Genomic DNA, 20998 nt, shown 5'->3' with positions numbered 1-20998 from the left:
AATTAAGATCATACTAAATATACAACTTTGTATTTCCTTAATGCTATATATTTTATATATCATAAAAAATTATTTTAATACATGAATAAAAATCAATTGGGATATAGATCACAATTTACTTAATTGGTTCCTCTTATAGGATAGTTACGTAGTATAATTTTCTAAACTTTGTAAAGAAAAAAGTAAATAACATATAGATCTTCATTTCTATTTATTTTATTTTAAGTTCCAGGATACCTGTGCAGGATGTATCAACCCATCACCTAGGTATTAAGCCCCACATGCATTAGCTATTTATCCAGATGCTCTCCCTCCTGCTGACTGCTGACAGGCCCCAGTGTGTGTTGTTGCCCTCCCTGTGACCACGTGTTCTCATTGTTCAGCTCCCACTTATAAGTGAGAACATATGGTGTTTGGTTTTCTGTTCCTGTGTTAGTTTGCTGAGGCTAATGGCTTCCATCTCTACCCATGTTCCTGCAAGGGACATGACCTCATTTCTTTTTATGACTGCATAGTATTCCATGGTGTATATGTACCGCAATTTCTTTATCCAGTCTATCACTGACAGGAATTTGGGTTGATTCCATGTTTTTGCTATTGTGAATAGTCCTGCAATAAACATATACATACATGTTATAACAGAATGATTTATATTCCTTTGGGTATATATCCACTAATGAGATTGCTAGGTCAAATGGTATTTCTGGTTCCGGGTCTTTGAGAAATTGCCATACTGTCTTCCACAATGGTTGAACTAACTTACATTCCCACCAACAGTGTTAAAGCATTCCTATTTCTCCATAGCCTCGCCAGCATCTGTTGTTTCTTGACTTTTTAATAATCACCATTCTGACTGGCATGAAATACTATCTCATTGTGGTTTTGATTTGCATTTCTCTAATAATCAGTGATGTTGAGCTTTTCTTTTTCATACGTTTGCTGGCTACACAAATATCTTCTTTTAAGATGTGTCTGTTTATGTCCTTTGCCCACTTTTTGATGGTGGTCATTTTTTTCTTGTAAATTTGTTTAAGTTCCTTGTAGAGTCTGGACATTAGACCTTTGTCAGAGGGATAGATTACAATATTTTTCTCCCATTCTGTAGGTTGCCTTGTTTGCACTGATGATAGCTTCTTTTGCTGTGCAGAATCTTGGCTTAATTAGATCTCATTTGTCAATTTTTGCTTTTGTTGCAATTACTTTTGATGTTTTCGCTGTGAAATCTTTGTTTGTGCCTATGCCCTGAATGGTATTGCCTAGATTTTCTCACCCTGTCACACAGGCTGGAGTACAGTGATGCTATATTGGCTCACTGCAACCTCCGTCTCCTGGGTTCAGGCAATTCCCCTGCTTCAGCCCCCCAAGTAGGTGGGACTACAGGTGTGTGCCACCACCCCCAGCTAATTGTTTGTATTTTTAACAGAGATGAGGTTTCACCACGTTAGCCAGGATGGTCTCCATCACCTGACCTCATGGTCTGCCCTCTTGATCTCCCAAAGTGCTAGGATTACAAGAAGTGAGCCACCATGCCAGGCCAAGAGTTAGTGTCTACTAATAGAAGACTTTAATTCACATCTATGGTGATAATCCAAATGCTTTTCTTCCCTCTGCTTTTTGTTGATCACTTTTTTCCTTTTAGTAGTTCAGAAATTAGCCATCTAATCTTTCTCTAATGAAAACCCTCAATATTTTAACACACACAAATATGTATTTTTCCATCAAATTTTATTGTTATTTAGTACCTATTATCTCTCCTAAACAGGGAAAGAAAGTAAACTTTAACTTCCATTCTTTTAGGATTTTCTCGAATTTTCACTTTTAGGTTATTTAATCTTTTTAACATTATACATTAACACTTATTCAGACAACTATAATTTTTACTGATTTGTTTCTACATCATCATTTCTTGAATTCAATGCTTCCCTCTTTTTTTGTTTTGCTTTCTTTTTCCCAGAATGGTTTTATGGGTTTTAGATAGGATTTAGATTCCATCAATCAGATATACTTGGGTAAGATTTGAATTCAGAACTGAGCTAAGTGGGGAAATAGCAGTAGTATGCGAAAGACTCACTTTGTTAGTGTAAATTATAGTAGGGTAACATGGTTCTGGAGCCAGACTCTGGGGAGCAGAGTAGAGAACTTCCTGATCCCAGCAGTTAAAGTGGTGTGATCCTGGTGCTCACAGCTGGGACAATAGTCTCCTGTTGTTCTTGACTGCAGCAAAGTGCTCCATGACCAGAGTGGTGGCAGTTTCCCTTATGGGCTTGTTCTATGGTATCATTCTGGGAGACACCATAGAATCTCCCAGATTCTACGGAGGCTCAGTCTAGAGTCAGCTTCCTCAACCCTCTCAATGATTTTGTAGCGATCTAATTCCTTGCTTACTCTAACCAGAGTGACTTGTACCATCTGTAACTGAATCACGGCTGATCAACCACCCTTCACTATTTCTTCATCCATGCTGTACCTTGTCAGTCGGTGTGTTCTGTCAGATTTCCTCTTCTCCATCTTGCTGCCTTGGCTCAGGCCCTCATAATCTCTCCTAGACTACAGAGTAACCACTTGATTGATCTTCATTACTCAATCTCTACCTGCCCAAATGGCAGCCTTTCAAGAATGTAAATCCAATTATATGATTGCTTGTACTTCATTACAAAACACAAGTTTTCACTTTTTCTTGGCATGGATTGGAAAGCTCTTCAAAGTCAGACCACAATCAATCTTTCTAGCTTCATTTCCTATCACTTATTCATAATCATCCCATGTTCCAATTATATGGAGCTATTTATAATTACTTGTGCTTTTACAGGTATCTTGCCCCCATATCCTCTACCTGAAAACTCCTACTGATTCCCAAAGAACTAGATAAAGATGTCTCCTTTGTGAAGCCTTCCTCAGTATTCTTCCAAAATGTGGTTAGTCTCTCCAATGGCCCTCTCTTATAGTACCAGAAACATTACATTTTAATTGCTTGTGTATACCTTCAACTTAATAGACTATAAGCCATGGGAGAATAAGGACTTCATCTTATTTATCTTAATATCCCCAACACTTTCAATAGGGCCAGTCTAGGATACACGTTTATGGGCCATATAATTAGCATAGTTAAGAGGTATATGGAATTTGTTTCTTCTTCTAGTGTAACAGTAATTCTATAAAAACTATAAAAATTAAAGGTTACCTGGCATCACTCAGAATGGAAATCAGACGATACTGGGGTAACTCAGAAGATGCTACATGTGCTAGGATTCCAAAGAGCCTTTCAGCCATTATCATATCATTCTGTGTCACCTGAAGAGATATGATAGAAAGGGGTAAAAACTGACACCACCTCTTAGCTGGATAAAACTAATATAATCCCAAAGAGAGGTCCAGATTAAATATTATCTTTTAAGCCCACAAAAGCGCATTCTCCTGTGCTGTAGGGAGAAGAGTTTTCACTGATATTTTTCTTTCTTGAATTAAAATGAAGATGTATAATTGCAGTTCATGATGATGGAAGTTGATTGGAGGTGATGAGTTAGTTCTGGTTTAGAAGCTGTATTTCCTGAGAATTACACTTGAGGTAACTTCAATTTTTAGTGATTTTTTTCAGAAATCCTATAGCTTCTTGGAGTAGAATGATTTCAAGGAGAAAATTCCCAAGTGTCAATGGAATAGATTCATTTTAATAATGTGTCAAAGGTAAGCCAAGATGTTGGTCATACCTTGCTCTTACAGGAATAATTCTGTCCCTTCCTGAGAGATGGAGCTTTCACTGAATTAGCCAGGATGCTCCTGTTCATTCTAAATTTAGGTCAGTCTTTCTCCCCAACAAGAATAACTTGTCACAAGTATACCCTATGAGGGCTCATTCTTATATTAACCAAGAAAGTACTAAAACCTGAAAGCAGCACCTGTATTGCTATCTGGGCATATTTTCTTTAATACATAATAGGGTTGCTTATATTTTAAATACTGTTGGTTTGTCTATATAATAAAATGATCCCAGCCAAGAGTCATTTTGCCCCCTACAGAACATTTGGTAATGTCTGGAGATACTTTTAGTTATTCCTGGACATGACTGGCATCTAGTGGGTAGAGAGCAAGTTGCTGTTAAAGCATGGTACAATGCAGAGGACAGCCCCCACAACAAAGAATTATCCAGCTCAAAAGGTCAGCAGAGCCAAGGTTGAGAAACCCTGGTACAATTAAATTTTTGGATCTTTTGAAAATTCGTTCCTAACACTAGCTGTAATACTCTTCACAGGCATTTTCTTAAAAACAAAGCAATAATTCACAAACATCTTATACATATGAATCAGTTCAGACTAAATCTCTTCTCTTCCCTGGATCTTCATAGTTAAGGAGGCTTCTATTCCCTCAAATTCTTCCTTAGCTAATAACTAAGTTATATCTGATCCAGTATAGTCACCTAGTGGCCAATGCAGGCCACTACTCCGTCTTTTCTTCTTGATCTTCATAATTCAATTTAATTCTACCTCAAGCAATATCATTCTTTTTTGTACACAGAAAAGTAGAAATGCAGTGCAACATTACTATATAAGATTGAGGACTTTACAAACAGGAATATATTTTAAGTATTTTAATAAAGTGTCAAATATCCCTGGCATTTCAGAAATTTAAATCAGAATAAATTATATTGGCTATTTCTCATTCTTCTTTACTTTATGTAATTATACTATTTCTTTCTAATTCAAAGTTCTATAATAATGGATATTCTTCTAGTAATGATCCATATCTGGGTAAATACACTATTTGGGGTTAATAAGGGTAATGGTTTGGCCATTAAGGGGGAATCACTCACCCATAGTCAAAATAACCATTCTCTTTCCAGTCTTGGCTAACTTTAGAAACCTTTAGGACTAATTATTAGGTCCTTCCGGGGATTCGCAACCTTGCCTCTGGGGAAGTACCAAATAGTATATGTGAGTACACAAGACTGATCCAGCCCTCTCGAAAACTAGCTGGAGAAATTAAAAGTCATCTGAAGATTCAGGTTTACCCAACATCTTCAGCAGATGGCTGATTCTGAGGTCACAGAAATACCATGGTTGATGCACATTTCATATAGCTGCTTGTACATTGATCCAGAGATGTACAGTCTCCTCATAGCATGCTGAATTTTTGGAGTTAAGTATTTATCTGTAGTGTACCAGCTGCAGGAAAACAGTTACTGTGCCAGAAAGTTGACTACAGTGGATTTTATAATAAGGAGGTCTTCTGAATTTCAAGATATATTGTAATAAGACTAACATATTAAAGATGATTTTTTTTTCCTTTGGAGGAGTATTTAAATTCAGTAGTGGTAGAGGCATAGTTGCTCTCTTTTCTTCCAAATTAATATTTAAAAAGAACATGGTTTTTGAGTAGCTGGGGGATGACCTTGTGACAAGCTTAGCAGAATCAATCTAAGAATAACTTTTCACTAATAATTTTCCAGCTATTCAGCTCCAGACCTGAGTTGCTCATGGTAGTCATGGCACAGGCAGCTGCTACCAACTATTAACAAAGCAGTCTAGACATTTACATAAGCTTGTTTTATTTTCTTTTTCTCTTATTTTTACTTTCTCTTCTTTTACCTTTCTTCCTGGCTTATTCCTCCTTTTTATCTCTTCTTTTTGTAAATCATCTTCTTCCTCCCCCTGCTTTTTTTTTTTTTCATTTTATTCTTCCCTTTCTCTACCACAATACCCTTAATTAGTTGACATTTAGGTTTGACTTCCTTATTCCCTCTTGCATACCAGGCAGTCTGCAAAGTACTTTGAGAAATACAAAGATCACATTACTTATAGAAGAGTTTCTTTTATTTTTATTTTTAACTGTCACCCTACCATTTTATTTCACTGAACACTTAACACACAACAGTAAAATATTTGCCATTCAGTATAACCTGGTTACTATTTTACTTTCACAATTTGTTTAGTGCTTTGGAAGTTTTAAAACAGATTTTTAGGTTTTTGACATTTTAAATATCAATATATTTTTAAAAACCAATATGCCTCAAATGTTCTATCATGGTTATTTAAATTCCTAACCATTTAAAATAACTACTTCCCCTAAGAAGGAATATATTTATTCTATAGTTCACCTAGTTTTTAGCTTACCTCTGTTCCATTTATTTTCTGCATGCTAAAATGGCTTAGCCTAAACAGTACGTAGTATTTCCAGAGGGTAAAACTGACAACTGGATTTCCTTGAGGGTCAACTGTCAACTGGTCAACACGCCGGAGTTGCGCTAGTGCATTAAATTGCTGCAGCATTCCAAGATTTGTTTCCTTGAATTTAAGGTGCTAGAATGATAAAACACAAAAAAAGATCAGAACATTGAGTTTAACCATACTGAAATATTAACATTAAAGCTTCACTGATCATTCCCCAAGTCAATATGCAAACTCTAGGCTTAGCAAATATGCTTTCCATTACATTAAAACAACTGAATGTACTAAATTTATGTAACTTTAATTCAGCCAACGTACCATTGACCAAATCCATCCAATATTGAATTCTGGGTGACTCCTTCTATAAGTGACATTCGCACTTATAAATAAACATTCTTTAAAGTTACATAAATAACAAGTAATGCAGATTTTTTCAGGAATTATTGATTTTATACACTTTACACTGACACTAAATAAATTTTTTAAAAATACAGAAAATGAAAATTTTAGAACTTTATAAATATGTGGCCCACAATTTTGTTAAGAACTAGATGGTTGTTATTACTTGTATCTTAGCAAACACTGTGTAGGATAGTTATACTGGCTACAGAAAAATCAAATCACTAAAACTGCAATGTTAATGCAAGCATTCTGTATGTGAATCTAGATGCTCTTTTCTAAACACGCTGTCTCCACCCCTATCTTTTTTAGAGAGAATGAAGTGAAAAAAAAAAAAAACACAACTCCACCGAAAAGGCAGGTGAGGGATGTCATGTGGCTAACAGAGAAAAACACAGCAACAATAAAAACTGAAGAGAGAACTCATTATAGAAATCACAGTTTCTACAAATGCATACTAAATAATACAATGACACCGTAAATGAGGAAGGCTAATTTCTTAAAGTAATTTTAATGTGCTACTAAAATTATTTTCAACACTATTAGGGGATTTTTGTAAAAATTATATGATAAATAGACATCTCACCATTACTAGGTATAATAGGTGAATATGTAAGGCTATGTGGTAAAGCTGAATGCTTTATAAAGTAGAAACGTATAACTTGAATACAATTATATCAGTCTTTTTCTAACCCATAAAGGATCATTCTTTCAAGATATAATTTCCAATGTTAACATAAAACTTGAAGGCCATTTTATGAATGAGCTAATTTAAATCCTAGCTCATGAAAATCAACACAAAACCTTAATCTTCCTGCCAGATAGAGACTACATAAATAAAAGTTAAAACAGGTCTTTGGCCTGAACACACAAGTCATGACTCAGAATAATTCAAATATGCTACTGAAAGGAAATATTTACCAGAGAATTAGGAAACTTAATCTTCAGTTTGGGAAGCACTTGGACGATTTCATCAAATTCTATGAAAGTGAAGGAGACTGTTGTGATCATTCCTGCCGTTTGAACACTCCAATTCCTATCCAGAGATTCCAGCGCTCCTGAGCCATACAGGGAAAGTGTATCCCCGTCTACTTCAACAAGGTATGTGTCTATGACAGATAAACCTTGTAAAGCATTGTTGAGTCCTGAGTCTAGAGGCCTGGAAAATCCAAATAAAATTTTAAATAAAATACTTATCAGGCAGAATATCTAACAGTATAATGACCTATTAGAAAATCTCTTCACAATTTTATATTCATTTTTCATTTTGGTAATTAAACCCAGAGCATTCAAGACTAACTTTCAATAGACTATCTGGAAGTTTTATATTATTCTAATCATATATTTTAATTTAAAAAGAGCCATATTATGAAAAAAAGATCACCTCTAAACCAAAATTATTTATATCCATGAAAGATAATTAATAGTCTCTTTAGTTTTAAAACAACCCATTTACTACATTATGGTTAGTTTTTCATGTCAATACAAATAGGTTTTCCCAATCTATAACATTTTCTGACTAGAAAAAATTGTAGTTTACAAATTAATATTTCTACAGTAAGAACCATACATGTAAAAATATGTTTATAAACCAAATAATAACTGCTAAAAATAGTTTATTTCTCAGAGGTTATATTAAGGGGTAACTCTGGCCTTCTATTTTTGAATACTTCAGTGGTTTTTAAAAAATTTTAAAGGGTATATATTATAATCAGTAAAATCAGTGAAGATTTCCTCCTCATTTTGAAATACGAAATGGTGAAAAGGAATCATTATATTATATATATACACTATATAAACACGCTTCTCATACTGCACTGAATTTGGTAATTATTATTTCCAAGGTAGAAGCCACATTTTTTATACAAGGCTACCTAAATGATAGCTAGAGAATAAGTGAAATATCTTAATCCCAGTCATATTTTCTGCTCTGTGAATACAGACATAACTATTTGTTTTACTCAACCTCAAAACTTAAGCGAAGCACGGTGTTTGTTTCTGCATTTTCCTTCTGGGATTTCTGCTCTCATTAAGTACTTATTTGCCCCTACTAAAATCAGCGTCTCACTCTCGTTTGTGCTGCGATGGTCTCCGGTACACTCCTGGAACACATCACTCCTCATACTATATTCTAATTTATGCTTATAATTTTGCCTGTTATTCCAGATAGTGAGTGAGGCTAGAGATTGTATGTTTTTACATCTTTGAGACCCAAAACCTAGTAATGAGCTGGTAACAATGTATACTGAATGAATTATTAAAGATCCTCAAACATTTTACAATGTTGATGCTAAGGGAAAAAACTAAGAAAGCATCCCACCCTGTTGGTTTATCATACCTATTTTGGAGGTGCCAGTTAACCTTCTACACATTTGTTTATTCAGTAACACGCTGAGTAATAATATCAGTCTACTTTAAATAAATATGCAACCAAGAAAACACAAAAAGACTTCATTTCTACCAGACGCTTAAGACAAATACTATTGTATGACAAAAATCAAATATCCAATGAGTAGTAGTATATGAATGGTCTCAGATGATAATCTTAGAAAGCGAATTAGTTCCATGAGCTGTGCTTTGTGTGATACACTGAGTCAGATTATAGCTCATTAAGGTTGGTTATATAATCAATACTGGAACAGAATAAAGGACAGTTTCACTGCCACTCTTGATGAAAAGAGTGCATACTGCTATTACAATACTTGCCACTTTGTACTGTAATTACTTGTTGCCTCATCTATCTCTCTTACTAAACACAGTGATCCTTGAGGGCTTGAATTTTGTTACAATTAGTATAGTAGATCCAGTATTTAGTATAGCTCCTAGCACATGCTCTGCTCAATACATATTTCTTGGGTGAATTAATGAAGTGAGACAGTGATCAAGTTTTTAATGAGTGTGTATTAGATCTTAAGAAGGATATTCAAACCATAAGCTATGGTTTCTGTAAAGGGGCAGCATCAGTGATACAGACACAGAATAAGGGTTAGCAAAAAGGTTTATCCAGGTGAGGCAAAGACATGTAATGAACAAGGAAGGTAAAGGGAAGAAAAACAGCTAGTTGACATAGGGATGCCTCATGGCCACAGTAACCAGCAAAAATGTTTAATGCAAAAATGATGGGGAATCAGAGCTCTGCACCAAAAACATCAATAAATCCTTTGAGAAATGATATTGCTCCACATCATATATTTAGAACTGTCTTGCCTTTCTTTTTCTACATAATTAAAAGTTTATTCCACACAGTAAAAAGTGTCTGTCATCAGAATGGGATTATTTATTTTGTGCAAAGGGCTTGTCAAGTAAACTGTTGAGGAAATAAGTGACATAATAAACAAGGCTGCTCTCAGGAAAACAGTGACATGGTTACAAAACAAAGCAGAAGTAATCTCCAGTTTAGATAGCTGTCACATGCACATTTGGTAAAAACAAATGGCAAGTCTCCTGGGCTGCAGGCAGGCTCATCCTTTTCACTAGGAAACACAGCACCTAGTAAAGAGGCCATATAACACCTAACCCATTTCAGTTATTTTCTGAATGAAGCTTTTGAGTTTAGCCTTAAACTCTGACCAATGTTTACAAATTTGCTCCTCTGGAAAAGTGTATTCTGAGTTCTATAAAAAATGACGTCGCTTGCTAAACAGCGTTTATATTTTGGGGATTGTTCTTCCAGTTTTCCTTGTATCCTTAGTAGATATGGCTGCATCTTTTTAGTTACACATACACACATATTAATTAATTAATTAATTATTTCTTTCATTTACCAAACATGTCCTGAAAGCCCAGTATCTATAAAACACTGTGCTAAGAATTCTGGCAGATGTCATTAAATCATCTGTATTGATAAGAACAATCAACATTGAGATTATATAAAGGTTTTTTGATATAGCAAAATTATTGCTCACCTTTACTGGGTGATAGTTTCAGAAATATAACTGCTCTAATCCTACTCTGCAGTCAACCTAATAAACACAGGGGATATAATTTTTAAACTAAAATGACCTCAGTATCTCAATAAACAAACAGTTTTTTGTGGAGAGCTTATTATGTGTCAGATACTGTGTTAAGCATTGGGGATATAAAAATAAATCAAGATATATATTTTCTTTCAAAGAGCTGTCAATCTGGAAGAGTGTTGAGAGGAAGATGAATAAATATATATTAAATATAAAATAATGTGCTTATTGTGATATAACGAATATTTAAACCATGCACACAGAGAAAGGAATGACTAATTCTTCTAGAGGGGAAAAGTCAAGTTTCAAAAGGAGGTTGCATTTGAACTGATCCTCAAGAGATAAACAGCAGATTTTTATCAGGAACAGAAGTTGGGAAAACATAATGAAGAAGGGTGCAGAAATGATTACTAAGTTCAGGGGCACATGTGCAAACGGATACAGATTTTCTTTTGTATGATTCAGGACCTGATTATTTATGTAAGAATAATTTCTTTTTTTAACTTTTAAGTTCAGGGGCATATGTACAGTTTTAAAACATAGGCAAACGGTGTCATGGGGATTTGTTGTATAGATTATTTCATCACCCAGGCATTAACCCATTAGTTATTTTTCCTGATCCTCTTCCTCCTCCCACCTTCCATCGTCCAATAGGCCCTGGTGTGTCATTCCCCTCCGTGTGTCCATATGTTATCATCATTTAACTCCCATTTATCAGTGAGAACATGTGGTATTTGATTTTCTGTTCTGTGTTAGTTTGCTAAGGACAATTGCCTCCAGCTCCATCCATGTCCCTGCAAACAACGTGATCTCATTCTTTTTTATGGCTGCATAGTAGTCCATGGTGTATATGTACCACATTTTCTTTTCTTTTTTTTTTTTTTCAGACACAGTTTCACTCCGTTGCCAAGGCTGGAGTGCAGTGGCACAATCTCAGCTCACTGCAACCTCTGTCTCCTGGGTTCAAGAGATTCTTGTGCCTCTGCCTCTCAAGTCGGTAGGATTATAGGTATGTGCCACAATGCCCAGCTAATTTTTGTATTTTTAGTAGAGACAGGGTTTCACCATGTTTGCCAGGCTAGTCTTGAACTCCTGACCTCAAGTGATCTGCCTGCATTGGCCTCCCACATTTTCTTTATTCAGTCTATCACTGATGGAGATTTTGATTGACTCCATATCTTTGCTATTGTGAATAGTACTGCAATGAACATACAGCATGTTTATGTGCCTTTATAATAGAGTGATTTATATTCCTTTGGGTATATACCCAGTAATGGGATTGCTGGGTTGAACCGTATTTCTATGGCTGGAACACTAAAACACCAGACAGGAACACTGAAACATGCAGGGGAGTAGGACCTGGAAATGAGCCCGAAAAGTCAGATTTTATCCTGCATGGTTCAGAAGCAGAAAAAGGTTTTAAATTAAAAAAAATAATGAGGCCATATTCAATGCAAGTTTTTAAGCACCTCCAAAGTATTATGCATGGATCTAGGTACTAGTGTTGGGGATACAAAGATGAGTAAGATATGCTCTCTGCTCTCAAAGACCCGCTTCAGACAGATAAGTCAATCAATTGTGTGCAGGACATAGTAGGAGAGGCTGAATGTAGGGAATGAGTAAGAATACCAGTGCAAAGGTGTCAACTAGACCAGATTTGGGCAGAGCAAAAAACAGTATGGTGTAGTCGAAATGGCAATGGCAAGAAAATGAGATAGACCTTAGTTCAGATTCTAGATTGATAACTGATGACTTTTGGGGCGAGTTATTTAATTCTTTGAGTTTCAGTTTCCTTGTATGTAAAACGATTATCATAATACATGTACTTCAGAGTTGTGAGGATTTGAAAAAGTATTCTAAACTATGCCTCATACTTAGCTCCATACATTTTCATGATTATTAATAAAAGAGAGCATAGATTTAACAGATAATTAAGAATAAAGTAAGAAACTGGTTGATTGGAGAATAGAGGAAAGAGTGGAATTAAGTGTGAATCACATTTCTAGAGTGGGTAACTGGTCATCCTGCCCAGTTTCCTACCTTTGTCTAGTCTAAATTTGTACTCTAAGAAAGCTGATATTCTTCTCTGAAGGATCTGTTTAAAATTTGTTTTCCCATAAAGTCCAATGCATTTCCAATTACATTCTCCAACTGAATAGTAATTATATAACAGCAGGCAGAATGACATCAAATACGAATTCTCTTCAAGATTTTTAGCATTTAATTTCAAGTCCAAAGCTTCATCTATTCTACTTTCCATAATATGATCTTTACATAAGAATAAGCCAGGAAAATATCTGATGCCTTTTCAATGAAGGACCCTAAGAAAAGACAGGTGATCAACTCAGTGCAATATAAAGTAATGATTCTGAAAGCCAGGTTAAATGTAAGACATGCTCTGAAATGTCCAGATGAAAAGACATTATTTAGGAGGTTTATTATTATTCTTTTAACCTTTAGGCTTTTTGTAACAAGCCTGAATAGAAAGACTTAAAATATTTCAGAAGATTCTTTTCCCAATGAATAAGTGGTGCTGATTCCTATAATAATTTATTTTATGAACGATTACAACATTCATGTGTGAAAATTCACTGTATGCATTATATTTTTATTATAGTAGTGTTGGCTAAAATACCACAGTATTCACAGACAGGAAATGATCAAAAATAATCAGCTTCACCACATGCATCCAACGTAAGCAAAAATAAATAAATTAATAATAAACAAAAAAATTACACCAAGTACTTTCCAATTTCTGCCAGAGACAAGAAACTTGGAATATGTCATTTTAGGAGAGAGATCCAAGATGGCCGATTACTAGTCACTCAGGATTGTAGCTCCCAGTGAAAGCACAGAGAACAAGAGGATGCCACACTTTCAGATGAATTTTTGTTGCGCACGGACCAGGATATTCCCAGTGGAGGAGCCCCACGGGTCACCAGCGCAACTCTTGTGGCTGGCGCGGTGGTTCTCAGTGCAGAGTAAACAGGACTGGGTCCCCTTTTGGTCGACGTTTGGAGCTCCGTGCAGGCAGAGTCGCCCATTCAGCTGATTGAAAAAGGGGCTCAAGAGGGAAGCCAGACCAGAGATTCCGGGGCAGAAAAGCACCATGAGTCTTAACGCCACTGTTTTAGCCGGCGCAGTGGGTTGCTCAGATTCAGGCGCTGGGAATTAACAAGTTTGACGTCCACTCAGAGACTTAATTTGAAAGTTGGTAATTACAAAGATGACAGGTGGATATATTTACAATGATGGGAAGAAACCAGCGTAAAAAGGCTGAGAATATCCAAAATCAGAATGCCTCTCCCTTCACAGGGGATCACAGTTCCTCATCAACAGGGGAACAAGGCCTGATGAAGAACGAGTGTGTTCCATTAACAGAATTAGGCTTCGGAAAGTGGATAATAAGAAACTTCTGTGAGTTAAAAGAACATGTTCTAGCCCAACGTAAAGAAACTAAGAACCTTGAAAAAAGGTTTGACGAAATCCTAACGAGAATAGACAATTCAGAGAGGAATATAAGTGAATTAATGGAACCGAAGAATACAATACAAGAACTCTGCAAAGTATGCACAGGTTTTAATAGTCGAATTGATCAAGCAGAAGAAAAAGGATATCAGAGGTCGAAGACCAACTTAGTGAAATGAAACGAAAAGACAAGACTAGAGAAGAAAGAGTAAAAAGGAATGAGCAAAGTCTCCAAGAAATATGGGACTATGTGAAAAGACCTAATTTACGTTTGATAGGTGTACCTGAATGTCATGAAGAGAATGAATCCAAGCTGGAAAATATTCTTCAGGAAAACTTTCCTAACCTAGTAAGGCAGGACAATACTCAACTCCAGGTAATACAGAGAACACCACAAAGATATTCCTCAAGTAGAGCAACTCCAAGACACATAATCGTTAGATTCACCAGGGTTGAAATAAAGGAGAAAATTATAAGGGCACCTAGAGAGAAAGGTCAGGTTACCCATAACGGGAAGCCTATCAGACTCACAGCAGAAACCCTACAAACTAGAAGAGAGTGGGGGTCAATATTCAATATCCTCAAAGAAAAGAATTTTCAACCCAGAATCCCATATCCAGCCAAACTAAGCTTCATAAATGAAAAAATAAAATAAAATTTTTCATGAACAAGCCAACGCTCAGAGATTTCATCACCACCAGACCGGCTTTACAAGAGCTTCTGAAAGAAGCACTACACACAGAAAGGAACAACCAGTATCAGGCAACCCAAAAACTTACCAAAAGGTAAAGAGTATCTCCATAATGAAGAATTTATATCAACTAATGGGCAAAATAGCCAGCTAGCATTAAACGACAATATTAAACTCACAAATATCAATACTAACCCTAAATTTAAATGGATTAAATGCCCCAATCAAAGACACAGACAGGCAAATTGAATAAAAAGTCAAAACCCATCGGTACGCTGTATCCAGATCCATCTCATAAGCAAGGAAACACAAAGACTCAAAACCAAGGATTGGAGGAAGAATCACCAATCAAATGGAGAGGAAACAAACAAACAAACAAACCAGGAGTTGTAACTTTCATCTCTGACAAAATAGACTTTAATAGTAACAAAGACTAAAAGAAACAAAGAAGGACATTACATAATGGTAAAAGGATCAATGCAACAACAGTAGTCGATGATTATAAATATATATGCACCCAATATAGGAACACTCAGATATATAAGACAAGTTCTTAATGACTCATAAAGAGACTTGGACTCCCGCAATAATAGCAGGAGACTTTGACACCACATTTGTTAATATTTGATGGATCAATGAGATAGAAAATTAACAGGGACATCTATGATTTGAACTCAGACCTGGAACAAGTAAACTCAGTGAATATTTATAGAATTCTTCACCTCAGGTCCACAGAACATACATTTTTCTCAGTATCACATTACACCTATTTTGAAAGTGACCACATAATTGGAAGTAAATCACTCTTCAGCATTTGCATAGCATTTCACAGACTTAAATGAAATATTGGTTGGCTGTTTGTTATTTTCTTCCCTTATTCCTTCCTGTCTCCACTGTTAAGCACAATTATTGGCATAAAAGAGGTTTTTAATACCTATTTTTAGATTGCATTCCAGCCTGGGAAATAGAACAAGACTCCTGTTCTCTCTCCCCCTTTCTCTTTACCTTTCTTTCTTTCTTTCAGAACAAAAAAAGTACTCTGGTCACCTTTGTTCATTTGGTCATGCAATGTGTAAACTATTTTCACTTCCTATAACATGGTAGTCCACAGGAGGAGCTAGTGAATATTGTCCATTACGAGGGGATGATGAGAGCCAGACCAAGGCTTAGCAGCAGAAAGACCACCTGGAGCTTCCAGAACCCTGTGGCTGCTCCAGACACCAATCATGTCTCTTTTAATTTATAGGTCCCTACTCGACCTCATTTTTCCCTGCACTTTTTTGAAAACACTACATTGTTAGCTCTTCAGAGTTTCCCATAACCTGAATTTTGATTATTATCCCCATGGTGTGGTTTAACATATTCCTCTGTGCTCTATCTTTTTCTGTGAATTGGTAGCAAAAAAAAAAAAAAAAGAAATATGTCATTTTACTGTAGAGTTCTCCCAAGTACAGTGAACAGTGAAATCATTAATGGGATACAGCAAAGTCTTAGATAATTATTTCCCTTTTTGTGTCTATAATTTTTTATGGACACTTGTTTCCAGGCATTTAGTTACACACCCATAAGCCAAAGGTTACAGACATTGTAATCCAAGAATTATTCACTTTTTTGGCATTATGAAATACTAAAGACTATAAATACAAATGATTATTAAAAATGAAAAACCTTATGTAGTATTACAAAACAAATGGAAACACTAGGAAAAAAACTTTATGGCCCTCTGACTAGCTTTCTATGTTCAGAAATAATTAGATTTTGGCCAAGCATGGTGGCTCATGCCTGTAATTCCAGCACTTCGGGAGGCCAAGGTGAGCGGATCACCTGAGGTTGGGAGTTTGAGAACAGCCTGACCAACATGGAGAAAACCCATCTCTACTTAAATTACAAAATTCGCCAGGCGTGGTGGCACATGCCTGTTATCCAGCTACTAGGGAGGCTGAGGCAGAAAAATTGCTTGAACCCAGGAGATAGAGGTTGCGGTGAGCCAAGATCGTGCCATTGCACTTTAGCCTGGGTGACAAAAGTTAAACTTCGTCTTTTTTCTAAAAAAAAGAAAGAAAGAATTAAATTTTATCATTCAGGGTCTCAAATGATAAAATTTCTTTCTTTTTTGAAGACTTACAGAAATGTAGTAATATAATCACTGATGTTTAAAATTCTATACTTTGTACTTTCAGATACCAATAGCAGATAGATTAAGTACACATGCTTAAAACCTCTTCCTCCAAGACCCCGCTGAAGAATAGTGATCAAAAAGGCGTAAACCCACAACAACAAGCACAGTAGAGGGAGATTATTGGCAGCAGGAGATTTCCAGAAATTCAGCAAATTTCTGGAAGCTAGAAAGAAAAAGTGTTAAGTGATGAGGAAGGGTAAAAAAGACCTGTATTCTCAAACATGCACTGAAAATAAGGAAAAGATGGCAGCCAAATTGCTCAGTGGAACTCTGGAAAGGAACTAAGGTAAGTATGATGGAGGATGCGAGTGAGAAGTGAGGCTGAACATGGGCACTAATTGAAGTTCTGTAAAAGGATTCTCCCACCTACTTCTCTCACTGCCAGCGAAAGTCTCATAGAGCGGCACTGCAGTTCGGTGAGAAAGGAAAGAACACTCAATAAATAGCACTAGGGTAACTGGCTGTACAACCCCCTTCCTACGGAAGGAAACCCCCTCCCCACACAAATCAGAACTTAAACTTCAAATATAAAAATCAATTACAGGTATAATAAAAATTTAAATATAAAATGCCAAATGTTAAATCTTTAGAAAGGCAAAATGGGAGAATATTTTTTAAATTTCAATGTGATAAGGACTTGTTTTCCTAAACACTAAGTGGGTAAACCATAAAAGAACAGGTATATATTTTTGTGTCTTCAGTATATAAATAGTATTTAAAGTCAAAGGCATGTATGAGATCATTAGGGGGAAAGCAGAGAGTGTAAAGAGAGCCCAGAACCAAAATCTGAAGAACTCTACCATCGAGAGGTTGAGAGGACAGAAATATTTAAGATAAAAGAAAGACACATAATACAAGAAAAAAATCAAAGACTGCTAATAATATGATGTAAAATAATAATCTATATAGAATGGCTCAAAAGCAAATAATGAATCTAAGTTAGATCACAGAGACAGGCTTCAAAAAGAGTAGATTCTAGAAATCAGAAATGTAGAAACAGCAGTAAATTTCTTTGTTCAATTTTTTAAAAAGGCAATCAGAAATTTTAAAGAAAAACAACTATATATGAAAGGCATGGCTCAAATATGGGGCAAACTAATATGTGGCATGGGTTTGCACAACTCTTAAGGTATAATGAAGAGGTGTCCATTTGAATTCGATGCTATGACTATTCTTAGAGTGGCTTAGGAAGCAGAGAAGGAGATATAATCATAGCTTACTACTTATCTGTAAAGTAAGAAATACTTACATTATAGAAACTTAACTACTGTTTACCAGTTATCAATTTAAATGCTACCAACTGACAAAGTTTCATGATTATAGAACAGATACAAATGATATTAATCTTGAAATATAAAAGTGTAGCTCATAGAATATAGCCAAATTGGAATCCCAAAGAGAGAAAAAAATGGTAGAGTAGGGAACTCCAAAACACTCCATCCCTCCATGAAAGAAACGAACATGCTAGCAACAGCAACAAAAAACACCCAAAAACAATCAAAATCACCTTTTCAGAAATCTAGACTCTAATAAATTACAAAACCAGGGAAACAATGAAGAAAAGAAAAAGTGTTGAATGTCAATAAGACAGTTCTGAAGCATTTTAACTTACCCTGTTAGCATTCCCCACTCCCCAGCCTGGTGGTGGCCTTGGGGTTGAACAGCCCACATTCCTGTGCTGGTTGCTGACAACAGAGGAAGCAATACAGACCATATTCTCAAAAAATTGTAGTTGTGTGTTTTGACATGTTTGGTGGCTCTCTGCAGGATTAGTTCAAGGGCTTGCCTTTGTTTCACTTGCCTCGAAGCTTCCCTAGGGCTTACGTAGCTTCTAAGTGGCATTTGTTGAAAGTATTTAAAGGCAAAAATGTGTTAGCTGCCACCACATTGGACAAGGGATAGTAGCTGCAGAAAGCAACACACAGACCAAAAACACTGAGAAGGAAGAGGCTGGAGAAGGAGATATCAGGGAGAATAGAGTTTTGAGAAGCTCCTGTGAGTCCAGGGAATCTAAAAGGCCACATGCATGTCCAGGGTTGGACACATGTTTGGAAAAGACCTGAGAAGACACTATCCTGAACCCTAACCCTAACCTCTGGCTGATCTTGAGGTTCCATACAAGCAGGAATGAAGGTTAAGGTAGAGTGGTAAACTGCCTAGGTAAGCAGTGAAAGAGTGCCTCAAGGCTGGGCACGGTGGCTCAAGCCTGTAATCCCAGCACTTTGGGAGGCCGAGGCGGGTGGATCACGAGGTCAAGAGATCGAGACCATCCTGGTCAACATGGTGAAACCCTGTGTCTAACAAAAATACAAAAAATTAGCTGGGCATGGTGACACATGCCAGCTACTCAGGGGGCTGAGGCAGGAGAATTGCCTGAACCCAGGAGGCCGAGGTTGTGGTGAGCTGAGATTGCACCATTGCACTCCAGCCTGGGTAACAAGAGTGAAACTCCGTCGCAAAAAAAAAAAAAAAAACAAAAAAACAGTGCTTCAAAGCAGAACCAGTCTGTAGAGACTGGGAAAGGTTTATTTTTTCCTTTTTTCCCAGGCATTTAAGAAAATTTCTGAAAATCACTAACTGACCACTTAGCTAATGGAACAGAGATTTCAGTGGATACACATGATAAATAATAAAGTCTTCACAGAAATAGTTAGGAAAGTCATTAAACAAATAGAAGAAAACAATCAAAACAAGCAGCAACAACCAACCCTAGGGAAGAGGAATGATCTGATTTCCAGAGTTGCCGCATGAATGTCCAGTTTCAACAAAAAATATGATGCATACAAAGAAACAAGAAAGTATAACCCACTCACAGGAAAAAAGAAATGAACAGAAACTGTCGCTGAGGAAGCCCAGACATTGGACTTACTAGACAAAAACTTTTAAGTCAACTATTTTAAATATGCTCAAATAATTGAGGAAAACTAAGAGAACGATGTCTCACCAAATAAAGAATATCAATAAAGAAATGGAAACTAAAAAGGAATCAAACAGAAATGATGGAGTTGAAGAGTACAATAACTGAAAAGTTATCTAGAGGGCTTCAACAGCAGATTTGAGCAGGTGGAAGAATCAGTAAACTTAGATAGGTCAATTAAATTACATAGTTTGAGGAGTGGGGTAAAATAAAAAGCAAAGATAAATGAACAGAACCAGAAAAACTGTGGTACACTATCCCGCATACCAACATAAACATAGTGGGAGTTTCAGAAGGACAGACATTAGAGAAAAAAAGCAGAAAGAATATTTGAAAAAATAATGGCCAGAAGCTTCCCAAATCTGATAAAAGACATAAAACAACATATACAAGAGGCTCAATGAACTCTGACTAGGATAAACTCATAGATCCACACCAAGACACATCAAAACCAAACCACTGAAAGACAAAAATAAGGCCAGGCACAGTGGGTCATACTTTGAATCCCAGCATTTTGGGAGGCCTAGGAATGTGGATCATAAGGTCAGGAGTTCAGCCTGGCCAACACGGTGAAGCCCCATCTCTACTAAAAATACAAAAATTAGCTGGGCATGGTGGTGTGCACCTGTAATCTCAGCTGCTTGGGAGGTTGAGGCAGGAGAATCGCTTGAACCTGGGAGGTGGAGGTTGCAGTGAGCTGAGATCACGCCATTGCACTCCACCCTGAGCAACGGAGTTAGACTTTGTCTAAAAAAATAAAAAATAAAGTGACAAACTTGAAAGTAGTAAGAGAGAAGTGACTCGTAATGGACAAGGGATCTTCAATCAGAATAACTGCTGATTTCTCATCAGAAATCATGGAGATCAGAGGGTAGTGGGATGACATATTTAAAGTTCTGAAAGATTAAAAAAAAAACCTGTCAACCCAGAATCATATATGGCAAAACTGGACTTCAGGAATAATAAAGAAATTAAGACATTCCCTGATAAACAAAAGCTGAAGCAGTTTATTGTTAGTATACCTGACCTACAAGAAATGCTAAAGGTAGTTCTCTGGGCTGAAATTAAAGAAGCTTAGTTGGTAATTTGAAGTCATAGGAAGAACATGAAGAAAGGTAATTAGATAAGTACATAATAAAAGCCAGTATTACTAAATTTTTGGTTGGTAATTCCTCTGAAAAATATGATTTAAAAGAAAAATGCTTAAAAATAATTATAAATCTATAA

General features: G+C 36.2%; 1 protein-coding gene across 21 annotated transcripts in view; it reads right to left on the bottom strand.

Annotated features, from left to right (window-relative positions):
* Positions 1-20998, bottom strand: part of LRRC49 (leucine rich repeat containing 49) — a 138620-nt gene that overhangs the window by 13514 nt on the left and 104108 nt on the right. For all 21 annotated transcript variants that reach the window (XM_035259074.3, XM_078333514.1, XM_009005161.5 and 18 more), the window contains 3 exons: positions 7482-7719; positions 6108-6293; positions 3182-3291 (listed from right to left, as the gene is read on the bottom strand). In XM_035259074.3, coding sequence (XP_035114965.1) covers positions 3182-3291; positions 6108-6293; positions 7482-7719 — 534 coding nt within the window. The remainder of the gene's footprint in view (positions 1-3181; positions 3292-6107; positions 6294-7481; positions 7720-20998) is intronic.

The sequence above is a fragment of the Callithrix jacchus genome, chromosome 8, assembly GCF_049354715.1.
Source record: "Callithrix jacchus isolate 240 chromosome 8, calJac240_pri, whole genome shotgun sequence".
NCBI classification, from domain to species: Eukaryota; Metazoa; Chordata; class Mammalia; order Primates; family Cebidae; genus Callithrix; species Callithrix jacchus.
The sequence above is the reverse complement of the archived record's forward strand: the minus strand, read 5'-3'. Positions and strand labels throughout refer to the sequence as shown.